Raw genomic sequence first — 25,759 nt, forward strand, 5'->3', positions numbered from 1 at the left:
GTCATTCCAGGGGTGTTGCTTGGGGAATTCCCACACAACACCCATGGAACCTGAAGGAATCTGACGCATTCCCAGATTTTTAAGTCTGGGAATAAGTCAGATTCCTACGCCACCCAAGGGCTGGCGTAAGAGTGATGCAACGGGGAGAAATATCTTGTGATTGTTTCTGTGCAGGAAGGGGTCTCTTTCTACTCAAAAACAATCATCCCCACTACGCAGGCACCCTTACATTATAGTGCATTTCTGCCCTTTCCTAGTGGAGAAGGACTGCGCAGCAAGGCTCAGATTATAAATGCTAGGTTTAGTGTTAGAGACATGCTTTTGGTTGAAAGCTGATGTTAGGATTTGTGGTCGCATTCAGGGTTAATGTTCAATTTAGCCATTGAGATTTAGGTTGGGATTACAGGTTGTAGTTTAGTGAGTGTGTTTTGGGTAATGTTAGGGCCTAGTGTTTGGAGTTCATGTTCAGGGAATATTTCAAGATTTTGAAGCACCTCTTAAGAGAAAAGGTTTAGGGATTGGAGTTAGGATTTAGGCATAGAGGGTGGGAAGAGGCCCAGTGGTAGGGGCATGATTATCATAAACTAGTTTGATTTAATTTTATCTTATAGGCAGGCTGTTTACTAAACGGTGGTGGTTTACAGTTTGCATGTAGATTTGGGATATTTCGTGGATCAACACCATGTATAAAGTTTATTTTATGCAATAGGGTCAGCAGTATGGGGAAGGGTTAGAGTTAGCAGTGGAGAGTTGGTGTTGCGGTTGAGAATATAGGTGCAAAGTTTCACTGTTGGGAGTTTCCTTTTATTTTTTAGGTTGAGGTTAGAGTTTGGTGCTGGGGTTGCATTTAAGAGCAAATCTAGGAATAGTGTTGGGGTTAGGATTAAGAATTAGGTTATAGGTTAGATGTAGGACTAGTGTTAGATGCTAGGGGTTTAGGTTAGGATTATGTTTACAAAATGCTTTAGGATAAGGGAAGCTAACAATATGAAGACATTGGTAAGGTTGTAGAGTTGGTGGGATGGTGGGATGGTAAAATACATGCAAAGTATGCATCAACCACCCTCTCCTCTACAAAGATAGAAGGTTGAAAATGGGACCTAGCGTAGGACCTCCCCCTTTGCTGATTTATCTGTGGAAATATATCAACTGATTACTACAAGTTTGCATGGAAGATGCCACTTCTGACATTGCTGTTTGATGCTCCAAATAATTGTTGGCTTGCACTAGTCGTTGATGCCCTTTATCTGGGTAATAATTTTTAATAAAGGGCCTCATGGCCCTAGTGACGTGAACTAAGTTAGGGGCTCATATTTTCTGTGCTGGTGTGTAAAAAATTGGATTATTAGTTGAAGGACAGTTAAACCCCCACTCAGGCAACAACCACAATCCTTACCAGGGTGAACCACAACATTCACTGAATTAATCTGTGCTTATCCATCTGGTAGCTTGGCACAAAAGCAGTCCGGATTAAGTTAGGGGCAATGTGTAAAGTAATTATGCTGCACACAAACAATAACAAAAGTGAAATCGCAACATAAGACAAAAATGCAACCCAATTTAGAAAACTAATGTACATTTTAATAAATAAAAATAAAATAATACCAGAAAAACAAAATCCAATCAGTAGAAACAGAGATATGCTGTTTCAAAGTTTTAGGTATAAATATAGTGCCTAAACCACAAAGTGCAACTCTCGGTTATATGGTTGTGCTAGAGCAGGGAAAAGGCCCAGTTTTAGGTCAACCATGAAGAAGCATGGGATAGATACAGGAACTAGGCATGTACCACTGAAAAAGTTACCTTCTCAAAGTCTGGCCTGAAGAGCTCCATTCATTGTTGAGACGGCCATGAGGAGCAGGGAGACCATCATCTCTGTAGTGTGAAAAGCAGGCCTGTTATCCAGATGGTCATTGCTGTAGTGCGAACATCTGGTCAGGCATCGCAGTTGATCATTGATTCAGCTTCACATTGGTGGTCACTGCAAGCTGTCGATGCTGTAGCAGTAACTGCAGATTTTGTATTGGTGGTCATCACCAGCTGTCACTGTAAAGTGAATATGAGTGTGAACATGAGCTTCATGGTGGTGGTTGTCATGGGCAGCAAAGTCACTCCAGGAAAACTGAAGGCTCCTCCTCCCTCATTGTATTACAAAAGAAATTGCAAACCAATATTAAAATGATCCTTCTTTTTACCACATTGTGCTGCATCTCTATGCCTGCCCTACCACCTGTTTCTTGATAATCTGTACAGTTTTATTATTTTGAGGTACTGGGACTGGTGCCTCAGTGGGCTAATTCATTAAATCTAGTAATCTTTTTTGACCTCTGGGTAACATGTTCAAATCCAGACAGGTGTGCCTAATCATGTTACAATAAATCTTTAAACTTGAAAAAATAAATTAATGGTTATCGCTTAAAACTTGAGTGAGTACTCCGATTTGCTACAAAGGAGAGTTTTGTTGCAGTTAGCTGTGAGTAAACCCTTCACTTCATGTTGTCAGATTTGGTTTCCAGTCTGGTTTTAACACTTTGGCCCTCATTACAACATTGGCGGTAAAAGCCGCTTACCGCCGTGCAGAAGACCGCCAGCACACGGCCGTGGCCGCGGAAAACCGCCACAGCTATTATGACCCACATTTCGGAATCCATCAAAATTCAGACACCCACACAAGTCCGCCACACCAAAGGTCAGTGATAAACTGGCGAAAACAAAACCCACACCGTCACAGCAACAGAAATAAGCCCACACTATCACGACACACGAATCCACGCAGCGGTCTTTCAACCGCGGTATTCCATTGACGGTACACACTGCCGTGCTCAAAATACACACACATTTACAAAACACAGCCACATTGGACAATTCAAAATACACACACCTGATACACATACACACACCACTCCCACACACACATTACAATATAAAACACACACCCACATCACCCACAAACCCCTACGACATCAATTACTGAGAGAAGGCCAGAGAGAGACACCATCAGCAAGAACAACAGCATCCAGAGGCACACAATACCATCACCCACAGAACTTCCACGTACCTCACACAACACACCACTACATATCAGCACACTTATCACCACACAATCCACCCCACACATCACCTATACCACCCCATGGCACGGCAAAGACACCCCAGGTTCTCGGAGGAGGAGCTCAGGGTCATGGTGGAGGAAGTCGTCCGGGTAGAGCCACAGCTATTCGGATCACAGGTGCAGCACACCTCCATTGCAAGGAAGATGGAGCTATGGCACAAAATAGTGGACAGGGTCAACGCAGTGGGACAGCACCCAAGAAATCGGGAGGACATCAGGAAGAGGTGGAACGACCTACGGGGGAAGGTGCATTCCGTGGTCTCAAGACACCACCAGGCGGTTCAGAGGAATGGCGGCGGACCCCCACCTCCTCACCCACAACTAACAACATGGGAGGAGCAGATCTTGGGGATTCTGCATCCTGAGGGCTTCGCAGGAGTAGGCGGAGGAATGGACTCTGGTAAGTCAAATCTTAACTATTACATCCCCCACCCTACCTGCATGCTATCACATACTCCCACCCTCACCCCCAGCACCCTAACTCCTCACATATGTCCCAACATCACAAACCACCCATCCCAACACCAAGCCCTGCATGCAACAACAGAGCATGGACACCCATCACTAAAGCATGGACACTGCACATACCCATACAACCCCCTAAACCACCATCACACAAGCTCCCACACAGGAATGCAAGCACTGGGGTACACACTCACCCACCCATTGCACACCATGACACATACAGATGTAATAACCATCCTTTTATACCCCTGCAGGACCCCTACCCAACGTCACCGGACAGGAGGGTCCACACATGTCCACACCACCAACAGAAGAGGCCCACAGTGATGACAGCACCTCTGTTCAACTGGATCCAGATGACCAGCCCGGCCCGGCCCGTCGGGGACCTCTGGACAGTCGGTTCCCCTCACACTGGTACAGGCCATCAAAGACCTTCCCCCCTCTGGAAACACCAGCACAGCACCCACCCAGCGGGCCCATACCTCCGTCCCCAGGACACGTCAATCAGCTGTGTGTCCACCACTACAGGGAACCCAGGATAACCCACCACCCCAACAACAACAGGGACCTGGGGTCAGTGGCAGTGGGCACACGGTCCAGGGGTCGGAGGCCCAGGAACACAGGGCGAACTGGGAGGGCTGCCGTGCGACAGGGGGCGGACAGGCCAAGGGAACCCACTCTCCATGAGGCCCTCTCCTCCATCATGGGAGCATACCACCACTCAGTAGTGGCCAAGTTTCAGGAGACCCAGCCCATGCAGGAGAAACATTATATGGGCTGCAGGGAGGAACTCAGAACCATCAGCTCCACCCTGGGCACCACCGTAGGGGTGCTCAAGGAACTTGTGAACACCAGGAGGGACACTGTGGCACTACAAGGGGCCCCTGACACTAGCATGGACGATTAACTTCCCACCACCTCCGCCGGCGCTAGTGGACAGGACGCCCACCACACCAGCACCCCACCCCCTGCAGAGGGAGAACCACCCCGCAAACGGTCCCTGAGATCCAGGACAAAGACAGAGCACGATGCCAAGACCCCCGCCAAGAAATGAGACCACCCTGATTGTCATCCTACTGTCCCACTTTGTCACCCTGTCCATACATAAACTGCCCAACCACCACTTCCTATGCCCATTTGGGCAATGCACCTGTGAGACTAATAGACTGGACTCTGCCATGGACATTCCCCCGCCATCACCCCTCACCATTTCACTACGCCCTCCAATATTGAGCACTTAAATAAATACACTTAAAACACAAAACAATCTGGAGTCTGTCTGTGATTTCAAAATAGTGTATTAGCAATTACAGTGACAAAATGCTCTTTCAATTGTAATGTCAACATACCTATGTCACACAGCTCAAGTCCATGAGGAATCAAAGCAGATGTCACACAGTGGGACCCACATCTGTGAAATCGTAAGGGAAAGTGACAACTCAGTGACCATACACTGGGTGAAAACGACAGACAGTAGAGAGGTGGTAGTGTTTAAGTACATGTAGTAGGGAGGTCTGTACTCTTACCTGTGTCTCACTGGAAATATTGCTGGATCACTGAGTCCCTGTTGTTCATGTCTTCTTCCTCTGCTTCCTTGTCTTCACTATCCACAGGCTCCACAGCTGCAACAACACCGCCATCTGGACCATCCTCCTGAACAAAAGGCACCTGTTGTCGCAATGCCAAGTTATGAAGCATACAGCAGGCCACGATGATCTGGCACACCTTCTTTGGTGAGTAGAATAGGGATCCACTTGTCATTTGGAGGCACCGGAACCTGGCCTTCAGGAGGCCGAAGATCCGCTCGATCACTCTCCTAGTTCGCCCATGGGCCTCATTGTAGCGTTCCTCTGCCATTGTCCTGGGATTCCTCACTGGCGTCAGTAGCCATGACAGGTTGGGGTAACCAGAGTCACCTGCAAATGGCGAGGGACAAGTATTAGACACATACTAACCTGTATGGTAACCCCAGACCAAGACAACCATTCCCACTGTCTTGCTTCCAGGTGCTCACCTAATACACACGGTGCCTCTGGAGTTGACCCATCACATAAGGGATGCTGCTATTCCGCAGGATGTAGGCGTCATGCACTGAGCCAGGGAACTTGGCATTCACATGGGAGATGTACTGGTCTGCCAAACATACCATCTGTACATTCATAAAATAATAACTCTTCCGGTTTCTGTACACCTGTTCACTCCTGTGGGGGGGGGGACCAAAGCCACCTGTGTCCCATCAATGGCACCTATAATGTTGGGGATATGTCCAAGGGCATAGAAATCACCTTTCACTGTAGGCAAATCCTCCACCTGAGGGAACACGATGTAGCTCTGCATGTGTTTCAGAAGGGCATCAACACTCTGGACAATACGTTGGAAAACATAGACTGGGACATCCCTGATGCTATGGCCACTGTTGTTTGAAATGACCCACTTGCTAGGAAATGGAGCACTGACAGCACCTGCACTTGAAGGGGGATTCCTGTGGGATGGCGGATTGCTGACATCAGGTCTGGCTCCAACTGGGTACACAGTTCCTGGATTGTGATATGGTCAAGCCTGTATGTGATTATGACATGTTGCTCCTCCATTGTCGACAGGTCCACCAACGGTCGGTACACCGGAGGATGCCGCCATCTCCTCACATATCCCAGCGGACGGTGCCTATGAAGGACAACAGCGAGCACAGAGTCAAACAACTCAGAGGTACGTACCCACAGTTTACACAAAAGGTGGCCTGTATGTGTGTTGAGTCTAGGCCTAGGTATGTGTGACGCAGTTGGAAATGAAGCCATGTGAGCCCCTGAAATGGCGGCTGCCTGACCTCTAAAGTGGGACAATGGGATGTGAGGTAACTGCGCTGGGGTTGTACACCGTCGCGGTAGGCGGTCGAAGACCGCAGCGCAATGCTGCTTTGGTTAATATTGGCCCCTATGGGTCCCAGGAGCCACTGACGATGTGCGCCGGCGGTGACGGTACGCACTGCTGCGGACGTGACCGCCATTTTCTATCTGTTCAATCACTCGATACCTGATCTTCGACAGTAGAGGACCTACACTGCAAGTGCTGCTGTGACCTCGGTCTGGAAGAGAAAATGGCTCGAGTGTCTGGGGAAAGGGCCCCTGCCTTCACATCGGAGGAGTTGGAGAAGCTCGTGGATGGGGTCCTCCCCCAGTACACGCTACTCTACGGTCCTCCAGACAAACAGGTAAATACACTGTGAGCATGCTGTATGGGCTATGACTGTGTGGAGTGGGGTGGATGAAAGATGGGGGGGGGAGATGGAGGCGTGCATGAAACGACGGTGAGTGCATGTGCATCATGGTCAAGGGTAGGGATGTGGGCCAATCACTTTGACGGTGCAGTTGGTAATAACTACTCTTTTTCCCCTGTACATTTCATGTAGGGCAGCGCCCACCAGAAAAAAGATATTTGGCGTGCCATCTCCAAGTATGTACAGACCCTGGGGGTCTACCACAGATGGAGCACCCACTACCGTAAAAGATGGGAGGACATTCGCCGCTGGAGCAAGAAGACGGCGGAGGCTCAGCTGGGGATGGCCTCCCTACGTGGGAGGGGTGCCCGTCGCACCATGACCCCCCTGATGTTCCGGATCCTGGCGGTGGCGTACCCGGAGTTGGATGGGCGCTTGAGGGCATCACAGCAGACACAAGGGGGTGAGTACACTCTCATTCTGCTGACTTTGCGCGCAGTGGATTTGTCTGGTTGGGGAGGTGGGCTGTGGGTTTTCCTAGGCCAGGGCGAGTTCCGTAGGCAAGGCCCCTCCGTAAGGCAGGCCATGTGGCACCCCACCCCACCTCTGTAGAGTGCCAAGTGCACCTATCATGCCCCTGTGTCATCTATGTGTGCAGATGTCGTCCATAGCCTTGTAGGCCATTTCCCAGGAATTGAACAGTGGAGCCCAAGAGTGCCGCGTAGTGCAGGGGTCTTCTGTTTCTGTCGTGTCCGCCAACGGTAGTGGTAATGCATGCACTCACCATGTCTCTCTTCTGTCTTCCCCCCCTTATTGTGGTCTCCCTGTTCTTGTGCGCATTAGCATCATCAGGCAGAGGAACAGTGGCACCGGAACAGGAGGGAGCTGCATCCCACATGGCACTGGAGGGCGACACTACGGAGTCTGAATTCACCAGTGGGACGGAGGGCTAGGGGAGCTCCACGGCGGGGACAGGAGCTGTGACCAGCGACACGGACTCGTCCTCTGATGGGAGCTCCCTTGTGGTGGTGGCAACATCCGTGCCCCCCGCATCTACAGGTACAGCCGCCACCCCCCCCTACCAGCACCGTCCTCCCAGCAGCCCCTCAGGCTTTGCCCCGTGCCCGCTCACCCAGGAGGGGTGGCATCACCTTCGCCCCAGGCACCTCAGGCCCTGCCCCAGTCACCCTCAGTGAGGAGGCCATTAACCTCCTCAGGTCCCTCACTGTTGGGCAGTCTACCATTTTGAATGCCATCCAGGGCGTAGAGAGGCAGTTGCAACAAACTAATGCATTCCTGGAGGGTATTCATTCTGGTCAGACGGCCCTTCACCGAGCTTTTCAGACTCTGGCCTCAGCACTGATGGCAGCCATTGTCCCCGTCTCTAGCCTCCCCTCTCCAACTTCCTCCACCCAGACCCAATCCCCTCTACCTCAGCCCATCCCAAGCACACCTACATACCAACATGCACACACGTCAACACCCAAGGGTTGTTCAGGCAAACATAAGCACCACACATCCCACAGGCATTCACGCAAGCATCACACACATGCAGACACACCAACATCCACTGCCTCCACCTTGTCCCCCTCCTGCTCGTCTCCCTCCTCCCTTCCAGTGACGTCTCCACTCACACCTGCATGCACTACATCCTCAGCCACTACGTCCATCACCAGCACACCCACCACCACACCCCGCTCACGTGCAGTCTCCAACCCCACTACCATTCACACATCCCCTGTGTCCTCTCCCTGTGTGTCTGTGACGCCCCTCCCAAGATACACAAATGCAGGCACACACCCATCCAACATGAAGGACCGCCAGCAAAAGCCCCGTTGGGCCATGAAGGACCGCCAGCAAAACCCCGTTGGGCCATGAAGGACCGCCAGTAGCTGAGACCCTGCAATGGAGACCGCCATCTCAAGCACCGCTGCACATGGCACCGCCGTCTCAAGCACCGCTGCACGGGGCACCGCTGTCTCAAGCACCGCTGAACAGGGCACCGCCGTCTGAAGCACCGCTGCACAAGGCACCGCCGTCTCATGCACCGCTGCACAGGGCACCGCCGTCTCAAGCACCGCTGCACAGGGCACTGCCGTCTCAAGCACCGCTGAACAGGGCACCGCCGTCTCAAGCACCGCTGAACATGGCACCGCCATCTCAAGCACCACTGAACAGGGCACCGCTGTCTCAAACTCCGCTGGCCCATGAGCGGCAAGGGCACTGACGCAACTGAGTCCGCCACGGGGTGAATGATGCACTCTGGGCACCATGCCCCCTCCAGAACCAGTGGAGAGATACATCCACATCCTCTGTCCTTAGCAGGATGAAGCACTCTGGGCACCATGCCCCCTCCAGAACCAGAGGAGAGATACATCCACGACCTCTGTCCTTAGCAGGATGAAGCACTCTGGGCACCATGCCCCCTCCAGAACCAGTGGAGAGAGACATCCACGACCTCTGTCCTTAGCAGGATGAAGCACTCTGGGGACCATGCCCCCTCCAGAACCAGTGGAGAGATCCATCCACTCCCTCTGTCCTTAGCAGAATGAAGCACTCTGGGCACCATGCCCCCTCCAGAACCAGTTGAGAAAGCATCCACTTGAGAGACTGTGGCTTTGCACTCCACTGGATTGAACAGTGGGCAAACCACCCACTGTAAAGACTTGAGAGACTGTGGCTTTGCACTCCCCTGGATGGAACAGTGGACAGCCCACCCACTGTAGAGACTTGAGAGACTGTGGCTTTGCACTCCCCAGGATTGAACAGTGGGCAACCCACCCACTGTAGAGACTTGAGAGACTGTGGCTTTGCACTCCCTAGGATTGAACAGTGGGCAGCCCTCCCACTGTAGAGACTTGAGAGTCTGTGGCTTTGCACTCCCCAGGATTGAACAGTGGGCATGTGGCCCCCTCGTGGATTTGTCGACGTGCACTCAAGCGGCTGAGGTGCCCCCCTTTCCCTCCCTCTGAGGTGCCTGTTTAGTTGCTGTCTGATGCCCCTGCAGTGTTCTCTCCGTGATGGTCGGGGATCTTGTGTGGGCCTCGCCCATACCGTGTGGTCCCGGTGTTTGACGGACTTTCTTAGAACACTACCTGGACTACTATGCTTGGTATGTATTATGTACAAGGTATATATATCTATTTCGGCCTACTTGCTTTTAATATATTACAATGGTTACACTCATTTTCTATTGTGTTTGCATTCTCCCGGAGGGTTTGGGGGGTGTAACTGTGATGTATTGATACGCATTAGTGTGTGTGTTGTAGTGGGTGAGGGTGTGGGTGGGGGTGTTGCGTGTGTGTGTCCCTGTTTTTTTCCTCCCCCCTCCCCTGTGTCGTAGGTGCAGTACTCACCGTGGTCTTCGCCGCCGGCGTTTGTGCTCCTGGTAGAGGAGCAAGAAGATGAGGGCTGTAATAATGTGAAGCTCTGGTTCCATGGCGTCCTCGTTCTTCGTGGAGTGTGTAGAGGTGAGCGTTTTTCCTTCGGGATTCCTGTTTCCGCCGTGTTTTTATCTGCGGTGAATCCGCCTCGGAAAAGGTGGTGGATTGGCCTGTCATAATAGTGTGGGTGGTACATTGTCTCCCGCCTGTCTGTTGGCGGTGACCACCGCGCTGTTTGTTTGTACCGCCGTGGCAGTCGGAGTGTTAAAGTGGCTGTCTTTGTTGGCGGTTTCCGCCACGTCGTGATTCCAAATTTTTTACCGCCGGCGTGTTGGCGGTCTTACCGCCCCTTTAACCTCGACCGCCAGGGTTGTAATGACCACCTATGTGCTGCATGAGGTCTGCTACTCAATTGGTGCTAGTTGAGTCAGGGGTATTTAATTGGTAAAGGTGATTAATTGTTGTTTCTCTTGGCAGCATTCAAAGTATTGTCCTCTAGGTCTTTGTATTCATTGTGGGTGGTCAGACAGGTTTTTGGGCACAGTTTTGGACTGTGTGGGCTTATTTGTTTTTTTCTAAAGTTTAAAATACTTTCTTAAGAAATTACTTAGTGAAACCAAGCATAATATTAACCTGTAAATAAAGATGAGACATGTAGCTGTAACAATGCCAATGTATGTAAAAGAAAAAATCAACCTGAGCACAAAATATAAATATAAATCTGGCGCAGAATAAGACATATCCCTAAAACTGACAATAAAAATAAGTTGCATTGTAAAACTAATAGTATTTTGTGTGATTTCATATTTTTTGAGGGAGAACTATATAGAATTTTTAAGTGCCTATAAAGATACAAAGAAATAAATGAGGAAAGGGAGTGGCAAATGAATTGAAGAAAGAAGGGGTGCACACTGGGTAATATACAGAGATGGAGGTTCTAATATTAGGGTTTACAGAGATTAAAAAATGATATGAAGTGAAATATAAGACATTCATGGAGGTTTGGAAACTTCAACAGTTCTAATATTAGGGTTTGATAGGTAAGAAGTCAAAGGCAACCATAACAAATCCCTCTTAATGGCAACCCGTAGTGAGAGTGTGTATGGAGTATCCAATCTGTGGTTATGACAGATCAAATTCCACCATGTGAGGAAAGAAATATTGTTAAAATGTTTCCAATTGGAGGTAATGACCCGAAAGGCTACCACCAGAAAGAGATCCACAAACATGCCCTTAAGCTTCTCTCCAGACCATATGTTCCAACTCCCACCAAGAGAGATGGGGACAATGTTACAAGGAATCAAAATAGATAATAAATGGTACCGTTTGCGCCATATGTGTTTCCAAAAGGAGGAGACCAATGGACCATGAAAAAACATATGAAGATGGTCCCCATGAGAGACATTGAAGGTCCAGCAAGTATTATTATTCAAAGGTTTCATTTTAAATAAAGAACAAAGAGTTAAAAATAACCTATTATGAAAGAAAAACAAAGTTTGAGTGGTGCTGGCAGAACATGACATATGATGTATTTTGTGCAATAGTTTGTTCCATGAAGAAATGGAGAGGGTGGACTGTAGATAATGTTCCCATGATTGTTCAGTTTTAGTTTTAGTTCTATCTGGGTTTCGAATGGAGAGCTGTTTGTATATAAAAAAGCTTTGACATCAGTGGAAAAATCAAGGGGTGTTAACGGGTCGTAAAAACTGTGAGACGGCACAGAGAAAGGATCTATGACAATTTGAATGATGTCTAAGAGGAGAGCGTATTTAGGTCGAAGAAATTAGGAACTCATTGAGAAGGTGTTTAGACCTGGTAAATGAACTTTTTAGCAATATGGCTTGTGTGAATTACTAAAGGGGAAGACATAGATTTAGACTTCTGGGATATAAGGGAAAACTGAAGGAATGAAAAAGGAGAAATTAGAGAAAGCTCAATGGAACGCCAGAGCGGTGGGTAAGAAGAAATTGAAGTTGCTAAAGAAGACCATATGTGTTTGAGGGTGAAGGCAGAATTATATTGAGTAAAGTTAGGAAAGTTGACACCATCATTAGTTTTAGGTTTCTTAAGTTTAAATAGGGAAATCTGAGCCAGTCAATTATTCCATAAGAACTTGGATAATAAACAATCAATGGATCGGAAGAAAGTTTGTGGTAACCAAAGAGGAAGCATCTGCAGATATGTTGCTGGTTCTCCTTTGTGCCTGGGTTGGACACCCTTATTTTAGCATTAGGCCCCTCGCCTGTGCCTTTTATACTGATACATATTTTTATGTATTTCATATTTTTTAGCACAGCCAGTCTTTAGCTCATTCTTTTTATATTTGAATCAGCTGCTTCATTCTGACAAGACATAGAACCGGATTTAGATGTTGGCTGACGGGTCACTCCATCACAACGATGACGGATATCTCATCCATCGAACTCTAAATCCCAATGTTTCCTATGGGATTTCGATTTTTGCAGTCGAGATATCAGTCACCGTTGTGACAGAGTAACTAATCTACCAATATCTAAATCATGCCGAGAGTTGTTCACCCTGCACATTTTATCAGCCCTTCGTAAACATTTCACTTTGTGCCCTGTTCAAGGCTGTCATGTTTGCTCCAGGAGCTCAGGAGTCAGTCCCCATCTCCTAGACACATTAGTATGTCAGGCCGGTTCTTAGAACAGGGCCCCAGAAAGATTTTCACTGTCTGCATTGCAGACAGTGAAAATCGCGACGGGTGCAACTGCACCCGTCGCACCCCTGCAACTCCGCCGGCTCCATTCGGAGCTGGCTTCATTGTTGCAGGGCCTTTCTCGCTGGGCGGGCGCCCGCCGGCCCAGTGGGAAAGCCAGAATGGCCTCCGCGGTCTTTTGACCGCGGAGCGGCCAAATGGCGGTTCCTGCTTGGCGGGCGGCGGTCGGTAGGAATGAGGGGCTTAATGTTTTAGAGCTTCCATATTAACAATAATGGTATCTTTAATGGAAGGATAGCCCATAATACCTAAACATTTATCTTAGAGGGATTCCACAAAAAACTATGTCCTTGACCATGTTTTTGAGGCAGAATTTGTTAAGATGCATTAATTTGGATTTTTCTATGTGTAATCAGTATCCAGAAACCAAGGAATAGTGAGGCAACAGACGAAGAAACTCAGGAAGAGAAGTATGAGGATTGGAGACATAAAGTAAAATATCATCCATGTAATCAATAAATTTAACATTGATCTGTCTATGAGTGCAGCCAATTAAGGTCTAGGATCTTCTTAAAGTTTCCGGAGATGGTTCCAAAGAAAGAATGAAGAGTAGAAACAATAAGAAGCAACCTTGTTGGGTTCCTCTTATAAGGGGAAAATAGTGAAATTAGAGGCCATTAGTGAAAAACAGAAGTGGATATGGAGGCATAGAGTGGCTTGACATACTTTGTGAGTCAGGGGCCAAAGCCAGGCCATTGGAGGGTATGAAACATAGATTCCCAGTTTACACATTCAAAAGCTTTTTCAGCACCCAAGGTGAACAGCACTATATGAGTTTTGATTCTAGAAGCACCAAGAATAATATTTAGGAAGGTTTGGGTATTGTTTGAGATGTTGAGACCTGTTATAAAACCCAATTGTTGATTACCAACTAGAACAGGGATTAACTCATTAGCATGAAGCTCTAAGATCTTTGAGAACATTTTGTACTATTAAGAGAGATAGGTCTGTAATTTTGCACTCAGTCAAATCCTTGTCTTTCTTTGGAACTAGACATAATCTACTCTCCGTAAAGGAACCAACCATTGTATTGGAAACAAGAAGATGCTACAATAGTAATACAATCTTGGGTGCCAGAGAATTAGAAAATTTGTAATAGAATTTGACTGTAAATCTATCAGGACCTGGTGCTTTGTACTTTGGGAGTCTGGAAATGGCCATGCGGATCTCAGCACAGGAGATATCTGCCTCCAGTGAAGAAAAGTCAATTTGTGGAGCTTGTAATTTGGGGATGTTGTGTAAAAAAATAATCTAGAGAATCAGGAGTAGAAGGTGTGTCTTCAGTGTATAACCTGGAGAGGAATATGGTAAAACGAATCATAATCTCTTGTTCTTTAAGTAGTTGATTACCAGAGGCATCATGAATGACTTAAATTTTAGACTTTTGTTTTTCAACTTTTAAATAATTAGCTAAAAGCTTACCAGCCTTATTGGATACATAGTATTACTTAGTGTTGATTTTAAAAATGACGCTACTGGAATTGTTAATGGAAGTTTTACTAAATCAGAGTTTGGCCTGGATAAGTTGCTCTAAAACATCTTTGTGAGAAGAAGTATAGTATTTGTATTCTAGATCAGTGTTTCCCAGCCTTTTGACTTCTGTGGACCCCTCTTTATCATTACTGGACCCCAGGGACCACCACTGAATCCTAATTCGAATCCAGGCACCCCCCATTGAGTCATTACTGAAAGCTGGGGACCTATTCTGTTATTATTATTTCATTTTCTAAGGAGTTGCGGACCCTCAGTGGTCCTCAGACCACAGGTTGGAAACCACTGTTCTAGATTTTTAATTTATTACAGGAGACTGGAAGATTCCATGGCAGAAGCCTGTTTTTGGGAAACATAATAATATAGCTTTGTGCAGCTGCCTTGACAGAATCCCAAACATGGTGGAAATTGACATCAGGAGTAATGTCAGAGTCAAAAAAATCAGCAATGAATTGGTCAACTTACATTCTAAACTAGGGAATAGTTAGTTTCCACTGGGGCATGATCAGAGATGAGAATGGGTCACATTTCAGCGCGGATCAAAGATTGTGTGAGATTTTTGTCTAAAAAAAATATAATCTATTTTGTGAGAGGAATATTCTAAAAGATCAGAATTGAAAATGCACCAGGTGGCAACTAAACCTCTATCAGAAATTGTTCTACGGAAGGCCTTTTGCATGTTGTTCAGAATGTATTTGAATGCAGAATTTCTTTCTAGAAAGGGATCCAACAGTTGGCTGTAGTCACCACCCATGATGAAGCTGACATTCATAAATGGCAATACTTTAGTTGAAAGTGAGTCCCAAAAGTGTGTCAACCCCATTAGGACCGTAACATTAAAAAATGAATAAGGGCACCCATTAATTGTTGTATCTACATGAAGCCATCTACCACCAGCATCAATTCCTTGCTTTAAAACATTAAAACATAAACTTTTGTGAAATAAAATAATAGCACCATTTTTGTGGTGAACAGCAGGTGAACACTAAACACAACCGACCCAACTTTACTTTAGCAAATTAATATTTTTTTCAAAAAGATGGTTTTCTTGTAACAATGCAACATGACAAGAGAGTTTGGAAAGGTGAATAAGAACTCTTTGTCGACTCTGAAGGCCTTTAACATTCCAAGAAACAATTCTAAATGTATTCATTAGAATATTGTAGGACAGAATATAAAAGAGCAAACTCTTCAAGTATGGAAAGTGCACGAAGGTAAAACGTCATACCAGTAAATTTGACCAAACAAGACAGGGAAATAACAATTTATTGAAAAAAAGAGGGACAACAAAAAAGGAAAAGACAAAAGGAGGCCGTGGAATGGGTCTAGAGAGAACCCAGAAAAAAATAAAAAGAGGAGTTTGGTGAAGAGTCGGAAAGACATGTACCTTAGAGAAAAAATTCAAGAGGAGGAAGAAATTAAAGAGGAAGCACAGAGGAGCACTATGGGATCCTGAACAGCCAGTCTGATATGAGTGTAACTAGAAAAGAAAATGACCGAAGATAAGGACAGAATGGTTACTGAAAAGAGGAGATGTGTACAAAAACTGAAATGCACAATATGGTAAATGTTTAAACATAAAACGGGGACTTACCTATTTGAAGAGGGAAGTGTGGGATAAACAATCAGGAAGGGAAGATGAAACAACATCTGAACAATAATGAATCACATTCACTATCATGAACGTCAGTAATGACAGACAAGGGACATGGGGGTGAGAGAATTTAAAAATGCTAGTGAGAGCATCAATGCAATAAAATTACTCCAGTGAAAATAATGAACCACAGGCAAAAAAAGATAATGTGTAAGTGGGAGTTCATGAGTCGCCAGTGTCCATAGCTTCTCTTTTGTGCTGGCAAATGAAGACTTTCAGTTAGGCTGGAGAATTGTAAGAGGTAGTTTTATCCTTGAAGGTGACCTTTAAGATACAAGGATGGAGAAGGCCATATGTAGCATTTGCTGCACGCAGTGAGGGGTGCAGACCCGAGAATTATTTTTGTTGAGCAGCAGTGGCATGGGAAACATCCTGTGAGAGGAAGATCTCGTGCCCTGACCAAATCACTTGTTCCCTTTGCTGGAAAGCGGCGAGAACTTGCATGAGGTATATTTATTGAAGAAAAAGGAGAGTAATTCCTATAGATTTGGAAGAGAAATTTGAGCCTGAAGGTTTGGGTCCAAGACTATGGGCTCTTTGGATGTTAAGGGTAGTGTTGTCAGTGAGACCCACAATTTTAGGTAAATTGATGTGCAGAAAGGTGATCATATCACCCTCCTCGGTTCCCTCCGGTATGCCATAAACATGGAGACTATTGCGCCTGTTTCAATTTACTAAATCATCAGTTTGCCTTTGAGAGAGTCAGGTTTCTAGACCAGTGCATCTACTTTTGAAGGTATATCCAGAGTCTGTGCAATATTGAGTTCTATATCAGAAACCCTAAATTCAAGAGAAGCCCATTTGTCCTCTTTATGTTGGAGGGTGGTGTTAGTTTTCATTATGAAGGGTTGTAGCATTTTGAGATCATACATTAGGTCCTCGATGGTGATTGGGAGGGGAGATTTCCCAAGAGATGTAGGGTCTTTTTTAAGCCTTTTATAACTGCCTCAAGTGTTCTCTTTATGTGAAATGGAGGTAGCAGTGGTGCTGGAGCCGTTTTTCAACGGAGAACCACCTCCCTTGGCCATAATGAAGGTAGTGTAAGTGTAGAGAAGAAAAGCACAGTTGCCAGAAAGGCAGAAAGAAGAAAAATGCTGTGCTGAAGACTGTACACCCAAACCAAAGCTTCTAGAGCAAATTAATTGCAAAAGATGATACTTGTCTCAAACTAGTTGGTAGCCCCAACAAAATCAATAAACAGGCGACAAATAAGGTAATGCGGGGGGCAAAAGTCCTCAGAAGAGAAAATCAAGGATGTTTGAAGGGCATGGCCATTGCTTGAGAAGCAAGAGGGAGTCATTCATATGGAGGAAAAAAACAAAGCAGGCAAAGTACTGACATTCCTGTCAGCATACAAAGGGCTGGAAAACGCAGAACCCGAACCTGACAAATTAGTAGAAGGAGACGTGATGCTAAGTGACAGGTGCTCAAAGCACTGAAGCAGATTCACCACCATGGCGCCCGGGCTCTGAGCTGCCTCCTGCCACCATTGAATAAGATCACAAGTGTCCCGGTCTGAGAAAAGGATGAAAAGCTGGACTTTGGATCAGGAGCTTGATCAGCTGGCAGCCATCTTTGTAGTCCTTTTTTTGAACAGGTTTCATCAGTATATGAAAATTGTGTTAATCTAGCCCTATCCTGTCAGTTTACTGAACCATAGGGTGGTATTCTATCCCCTCATGTTAGTTAGGATGACTGAGTGGCTCGCCATATGCGTTAACTAGTATGCAGGGAGTAAACAGTAGTATGTGTGCGTGTCAAGCACTGAGATGCATTGAGTATTGGATGTAAAACTGACTTTATTCTTATTGATGGCAGGTTTTGCCATTTGCAAGCATAGATCTGTAAACAGGTTCTAGCCCATGATGGATTATTCTGGTAAAGGTTAATTAACAAAGCATTGGTTTTTTGACTCCTGGAAGTTCAGCATAGCAAAAATATGAGAGCTGTTCTAAAACTAGCCAGTTCTTTGTTTAGTGGTACATCTGAATTTCTGCAAGGGAGCTCTCTTGATTTTTCATGGTATGATTCAGGCAATGCTCTTCTGTTGTGGCTGCCTTCTCCAAAGGCTCACAGTATCTCTAAAGGCTCTGCTCCCAACTTTTGTTTTATTTTATTTTGGGTAGCAAAAAAGCGAGAACTTAGGTCTAGATAGCACCGGAGCTCTCATGATGCTGCAGCCCTCTGCGATCACCTACATTAGCAAATATGATTACATCAATCAGTAGGAGTTGCATTAGCATCATCTAGAGCTCAATGTGGCCATGGTTAAAGTTAGGGACATTAATTTGAGTATTACTATTCATTTCAATGCTGCAGTTGTCATTTCTATGGAGCTTCATGACTCTCAAATTCATGCTAAATTAGTGATGAAAATTGTAAAATGGACTATAACAAAAACCAAGCAGCAGCCACTTTTTGACATACCTCAAAATGGTAATACCCATCTCTGTTTTCCACAGTAATAGACAAGTGGTAGATGAGTTTCACAAAAGACCTAACAACTTGTCTTTTGGATTCCTTCTATTGTTCAACAATGTGTTTTCCATTGTGTGATGACTGGTGTTTATGATTTATACAGATATTGCTTGTGAAATATTTGAAAGCTTACTAATAAAATATAACAAAATAAAATAAAATAATCTCATGTTTCTTTTTTCAGTGCATGATGCTGGTCTCCCTACTCATCACCATTGGAGCAATCATGACATTCTTCGCAGAGACAAGAGATCAGTTTATTTACGAGGCTAATGTCACACGGTCCACAATAAGTCACCTTTCCAATGCTTCCACCAGCATCTGGGTGCAGCTACTACTCACCCGCACCACCCCACTGCTTTTCGTGGAGCTCTTCTGTGTCATCTGGTTCATTGTTGAACTCTGCTTGCGCTTCACCTTTTGTCCAGACAAGAAGAAGTTTATGAAAAGTATCCTGAACATTATAGATATTATCTCCATTTTTCCAGTATTCATTGAGTTTTCTGCTGCAGGAACGCATAACGTTATAGCTATTCTATGGATAGTTCTCGGATTCATGCGTATAAGTTACATCTTCAGATTACTTAAATTCTTCATGCTTTTCAAAGACAGTTTGATCATCAGGGTCCTATTGGGTTCACTTAGATCCATTGTTAAGGAGATCCTTATTTTGATGCTTGTTTTGACTTTTGAAACTATCTTTTTTTCTACACTAATGTTTTATGCAGAGTATTACGCTACAGACCATTACGTCTATGAGGACCTCCAGTTTTTAGACATCTACACGGCCTTCTGGTGGGCAATGGTGACCCTCACTACTGTGGGCTACGGAGACGTGATTCCAATGACCCACTTTGGGAAGGCGGTGGCAGCCTTGACATCAATGGCGGGCATCTTAACAATTGTGATACCAATTCCAATCTTGATGGTCAAGTTTCAGCACTATTACACTATTGCAATCGCACATGAGAAGCTTAAACTTAGCAGAAATAAATAGTATAACCGAGCTAAATGGAAATCTACTATAGAGATGACTACAATTTATATGTAACAAATATTAGCAAAGCCAGTAGGTCTTTCTCTAATGTGCTAACACATCTAGAGACGGAGATCCACAAATATTTCCTGCACATGTTAGTGCATTAAAGCCTGACGTCTTGACTTTACTAATGCCTGTTTTCATATTCAATGAACTCTGACAGCCGTCTAAAACTGCTTCTAGCCAGACAATTGCAAAGATAGTAAAACAGGAATAAATAGAGGCCTGAGGGGTAGAGGAGGAAAAAAGAGGAAAAGAAAATTTAAAGGCAGAACCTGGGGAAATAAAAGGCTTAGCAGAAAAAGAGGGGAAAAAGAGGACTGTTGTAGTGCTCAGAAATAGATGCTGCTGACTTCCCTCTCTCTTTGGTTCTCTAAATCTTTCCTTCACTACTGCTGTGCTCATGAATCCTTCTGAAGTCTGTTCTATGATTAGCTCCTCCTGTGCACTTGCAGTTTCTTCAGTCCACTTGTATTCTGCACAGGGCTTCTGAAGTCTTTGATGTGCTTCTGCAGTCTGGGCCATGATCCTGCAGTCTGTGCTTTCTGCTGTGTTCACGCGGTCTGTGCTGTGACCCATCAGACTCTGCTGTGCTCTCGCAATCTCTCCTGTGCTCCTGCAGCCTCTTCTATGCTCTTGAGGTCTTTGCTGTCTACCAGGAATCTGGGCTGTGCCTCAGCAGTCTTGGTTGTGCGCTAGCAATATTCTTCAAAGAAAAAACTCATTAGGCATACTAAAAAAGCTGCTGGCCACTCCCCCCTCTGTTTACTTTATTTGGATGACATACTTTTAAGCAATAACCTGAAGCTGCCTCTAACCAGACCTAAAAACATGTAAGCAATATGTGATCTGCCACAACTCATCCTGTGATAGCTTATAGCTTCTATCCTCTGCTGCTGCTCTGTTTACATTCCTGATCACTGGATTACAGGCATAGTTTAAAATACAGTGCTGGGCATCGGTTACCATATGTTTGGGAAGCACCCCAAAACTGCAAATCTTGAGATGCTACTACATCCATTTCAAATTCAGCAAGCATGCTTATGACGTTGTACAGTCAGAAGTACACCCCATTCAACATTTTTGAGGTATTGGCCTCCCTTACTGACCCGGCTGTTGTAATGAAGTTGAGCAGTGGTCACTACATGCATGAGTGCACTAATGCAGTTGCAAACAAGCTGCAGGGTAGCATTCAGTGCATGGGAGATGCTAACTACTCACAAAGAGTTTCCTTTTTCGGCCTGCCACTGATCAGGACACTAATGAGCAGTTCTCAAAGGATGGATGCCTGCTTTCCTGATCCCTGCCTCATAAGCAGCCCACTAGCGTTTCGAGTGATTGCTGACCTCAGCACTTAGATCTCGATGTGCACCCTCAGTCATTTCCTCTGCATTTAGCCCCCTCCATATCACCAGACAACCATGCCAGAATGGCTGCTGTACTTCTACACTTCTGCTTCAGTGCAACATACCTGACTACCCATTCATTGTATTTGCCACTCAGGCTACGGTTCAGAGTGGCCCAATATTTAGGGAGCTAATATCCTGGATGGTAAAAACTGAAACAGCAGGGTGCAGTATTTCCTGGGTGCAGTATTACTTCTCCAAGACAAGGTTGGCCGGTTGAAACATGGGAAAATATCTAGCACTACATGTATCCTCATCCCAAGCTGCAAAACTCAGAAACATGCCTTTTCCTTGTGCAGATTTCTCCAGGTATTACCTAGGAAAATCTTGGAGGGAAAAAACGGTTGCAGTTTGCATATTACTCGCAAGCCCTTAATCAGGAGCAAACAGCAAAGACAAAATCGGCTCAAACTTACAAAATACAATCGTATTTTGGAAGTTTGCGCTGCTTTTGCGTCAAAAAATGACGCAAATGTGGTGCTAAAAAAGTATAATTATGGGCCTAAATCCTTGTACCTTGTTTGCGTCTGCCCATGCCTTCTCCTATTATTTCTTCCTTTCAACTGTTCTCATTTTACCATTCACTTCGTATGTCTCCATTCTATCATATCCTGCCTGCATTCTTCTTTAATGTCCTCTGTTCTTCTCCGTCCTCTCACCCCGCTGGCATTGCTCTCATACTCCTCTGCACCTTTCTCTCCTCCCTTGATATCTTTCCTTTATACTCTCCACTGAAACATTCTATCCTTTTACTTCCTCCAGTCTTCTTACCACCATTTTCCTCTCAGGTCTTGACCATCCATTTCCTTCTCTCATCCCTCCTTCTTCAATCCCTTGGCTTTTCCAGAGGGTTAGGCTGAGCTGCACCCTGTGTTGCATACAAACCCACATTATGCATTCTTATTCTTGTCTTACAAACACCCTACGATTTCCAGCCTTACAGTATAACTTCAGAGGACACCTTACACACACAGACTTGCCAGAAGACATTTATCTGGGGAACTCGGAGACACATAGCACATTTTTGGGGAGTTTATACAGTAGTACCCTTCTGTAACTTAGGTCCCTAGTCTCTCTAAACACTATACCTCTGACTGGACATTGAGGGGCATATTTATCAAGGTTTTTTCCATCTACCTTGCGCCACACGGGGGGTGTTAGCGCATCAGACCTTAATAAGTAAATTTAGAAAGGGGGCGCAAATAGGTGGATGAACCTTTTGACTCGCATTTAAGATGTTCCCACCATAGATCCAGTACATGCAGATCAATAATCAATAACCAATCAGTAACATCAATAATCAATGATAATCAATAGCATTAGTAAACAATTGGAGTCAGTAATTATCACACACCATGACCTTTCAGTCATGAATAGCCACACCCTTTAGTAAAAGCTAGAATATTTATTTCCCTATAAAAACAATGCTAATGTCACGTAAAATAATCTCAAAATCAAATGGTAAGCATACAGAAACACCGCTGGCTGTCCAAATCTGGAAAAGAAATGTAATCTAATCAAAGCTTGAACCACTACACATTCTAAGGTTACAGTGCAAATTAATAACAAGCAAAATTGCACAAACAATATCACATACATTTATTCAGCAACGGAAAGACATTGAATATTACTCCCTAAAGCAGATTTTCATTAGTGAGGAGCCTCATCCAACACAAAATTAGCATTACCATATTGGGCTTCATGCAAAACAATTTAGTCAGCACAAATTTAGAAAACATCTAACTGTGGCTCTATCAAAACAGTGTGGTTGGTACCTAGAAAGAAAAAGCAAATAGGCATAACAAAACACATGCGGAACAGTATACTTCTCCTCAGTTTGATTGGCAAGCTATGATAGTCTTTGTTTGGTCAGCAAGGCATCAGGATTCAGCATCAAAGTTCAGGAAATGCAAAGTCTTTAAGCAATTCGAAAGAATAGAGGTAAGCCCTCGAGAAGAATGGGAGAATGGCGAATCTCCTCTTTGTGCAGTCCAGCTAAGTTAGATTTCCTAAAATTACTTCCCAAGTCCCTATTGTTCAAGGGATCGCATGTTCACACTTTGTCCAATAAAACTAGTATATCAAATCTATAATTTCTACTAGTGCTAGGTTCACATGTCGCTGATTGGCTTCTCTTGTAATGTCATCATCATCCGGCTCGTCAGGTAACAATATTGTTGCATCTTATACTCTAGTCAGTGTCTCTATTGTTCTCCTGAGACAGTCAGTCTTACACATATTACACTTTTAATTATACATTTTACAAGAACAGCATCTTCTAGCAAGCGGTTCTCATGAGAAAGACTTTTAGCTACAAGCACATTTGGTCAGCACAGTGTAAAATTACAATTTAATTCTCTAAGCAAACATTTTATTAATTGGTTCAGAAATACAGCTTGACATGAGGCTGTGCAACTAGGCCAAGACCTCTGCTAAATTAAGGGCTACAATTAATAAAGCTATCACATCATGCATAACCCTTAATATGACATATCACTACATTAATCAAACATAAGCTCCATGTTTCATATTAATAAGTACACTTTGTGAACATTGGCGGCCACTCACGTGGACACATTTTCAAATGTGTGCATTATTTTTCTCTATATTAATACATTTTCTATGTGCATCCATTAATCAGAATACATGAATATTCATTAACATTTTATTAGAACACCTGCTTTAGAAGAGACAAAGGGCAACACAAAACCTATAGTGAGACCTACCAATGCATGCAAGGTCACCTTGCATATGTCTGTGTGGCTTGGTAAATCTTGAGAAATGCAAAGCAGCAAAAGTCACTGTTTTGCATTACTCTGCCCTAGAAATGCGTCAGAATGCTATGCCTTGCCAGGGTAGGTGTAACAAGGAGAAATATCTTTTTTTCTTCTTTTTTTCCTCTTACTACTTGTGCTGCATTCTGAAAGAGGAAAAAGCCTTAGAGGATTGTTTTTTTTGTTACAGAAAGGTGTCCGTTCCTGCAGAAAAATAATCCTGCCTGTAACACAGGCACCCTTTCACCAAGGTGTTAGGGTTCTTGAGTTGGGGCTAGGCAGCAGTTTGTGCACCATCACAGGCAGAGAGCAGGAATGTTCCATAATTTGATAGATATGGCACATTCATGCCACCTTCTTTTCACATAGTGCAGAGCAGCAAGGTGTCATGCTGTGTTGCATGGAATAATGATAAATATGGCTCAGTTTATAGAGCATGCTTACCCTAACTTCGCAAACCTTGTCAGCCTGAACAATATGGGCATCACCCAACTCATACACTACCCCACACACCTTGCTGGACATATGCTCGACCCCATATTCACCTCCAGTGACTGCAACAAATGCAGCCACACCTCCGACTGAACACTCCATCATCTACTTAATCATCACAACCCCAATATCTCTCCCTCCCCGCCCCCATGCAATCCAACACCTCCTGTCATAGCTGGAATAAGGCCTAAGAGAACAAATGGGCCAACACCCTCACCTCGCCCTAACACCACAACAAAGTGAACCAGGACGTTAGAAGGTTCAACACCTGGCTCACCGACTGCCTAAGAGCGTCATTCCCATCAAGAAGAAGAAACACAGAAGATCCACCATGCAAGCCAGTTGGTACACCAAGGACCTTAGTAAAGCTAAGCCCCACAACAAGCACCGCAAGAGAAGGGGGCGCACCAACAAAGATTCAGCCGACAGAACCATCTACAAATCAGCACTCAATCTATACTGCTGCCAACTATGTGAGACAAAGAAAAAAGCCCTGGTATCATGCTTCAAAGCTAACCTCCAGTGAAAAGAGTTCATCAAGGAACTCACCGACCCCACAGTGATGACAAACAACATCACTCCCTCTCAAGACCTGTGCAACAACCTCATGAATTACTTCCATGACAAAGCCACCAAAATCTACAGAAATTTCAACCCCCAACTCAGGCCTGAAGACTTTTTCAACGGCCATACCTCCATACACACGACAATCTCAAGGCTAAGCACCTGGAACTACCCTCCCACTCAGGGCACCATCACGATCATGAAATCCATCCACTCAGGGTCCCCATCCCACCCATGCCCCATCACATCTTCAGCCTAAGAGCATTGAGGATTGGCTTTGAACTTCCCACCCTATTCAACACCTCACTGGATTGTGCCACCTTGCCAGAAGACTGGAAGCACACAGAAGTCAAACCCCCAATGAAGAAACCTTCAGCAGTCCCCAATGAATTCAGCAACTACAGACCCATCTCCCTGCTCCCTTTACTATCTAACGTCATAAAAAAAGCCATCAACCACAAAGCTGCCATCTACCTGGAACACAATCACCACCTGGATGTCTCCCAATTCAGGTTCAGCAGCAACCACAGCACAGAGACAGCCCCGATAGCGGTCATAGATGACATCCAGGCTCTCCTTGACAAAGGAGAGACAGGCAACTTTATCCTCCTCGATCTCTCAGCGGCCTTCGACACCATATCCCATCACACACTCATCACCAAACTGTATGACATAGGCATCAAAGGAGCCGCCCTCAGATGGATTGCCTCCTTACTCACCGACAGAACACAGAGTACAACTTCCACCCCACACCTCTGAGTCCAAACCAATCATCTGTGGAATCCCTAAAGACTCATCACTCAGCCCCACCCTCTTCAACATCTACATGGCACCCCTGATCAACATAGTCAGATCTCATGGACTCAACATTATATCCTACTCCGACGACACACAATTCATCCTCTCCAACTTCCACTAATGCATGACCAGCATCGCCAACTGGATGA

At 45.2% G+C, this 25,759-nt stretch overlaps 1 protein-coding gene across 1 annotated transcript in view; it reads left to right on the top strand.

Moving 5' to 3' along the window:
- The window catches only part of LOC138293490 (voltage-gated potassium channel KCNC1-like), an 85,689-nt gene extending 65,986 nt beyond the window's left edge, over positions 1–19,703 (top strand). Inside the window, exon 3 of the mRNA XM_069232729.1 lies at positions 18,722–19,703. Coding sequence (XP_069088830.1) covers positions 18,722–19,534 — 813 coding nt within the window. The 3' untranslated portion in view covers positions 19,535–19,703. The remainder of the gene's footprint in view (positions 1–18,721) is intronic.
- Positions 19,704–25,759: the final 6,056 nt, after the last annotated feature.

Source organism: Pleurodeles waltl, chromosome 4_2, assembly GCF_031143425.1.
Source record: "Pleurodeles waltl isolate 20211129_DDA chromosome 4_2, aPleWal1.hap1.20221129, whole genome shotgun sequence".
Classification (NCBI taxonomy): Eukaryota; Metazoa; Chordata; class Amphibia; order Caudata; family Salamandridae; genus Pleurodeles; species Pleurodeles waltl.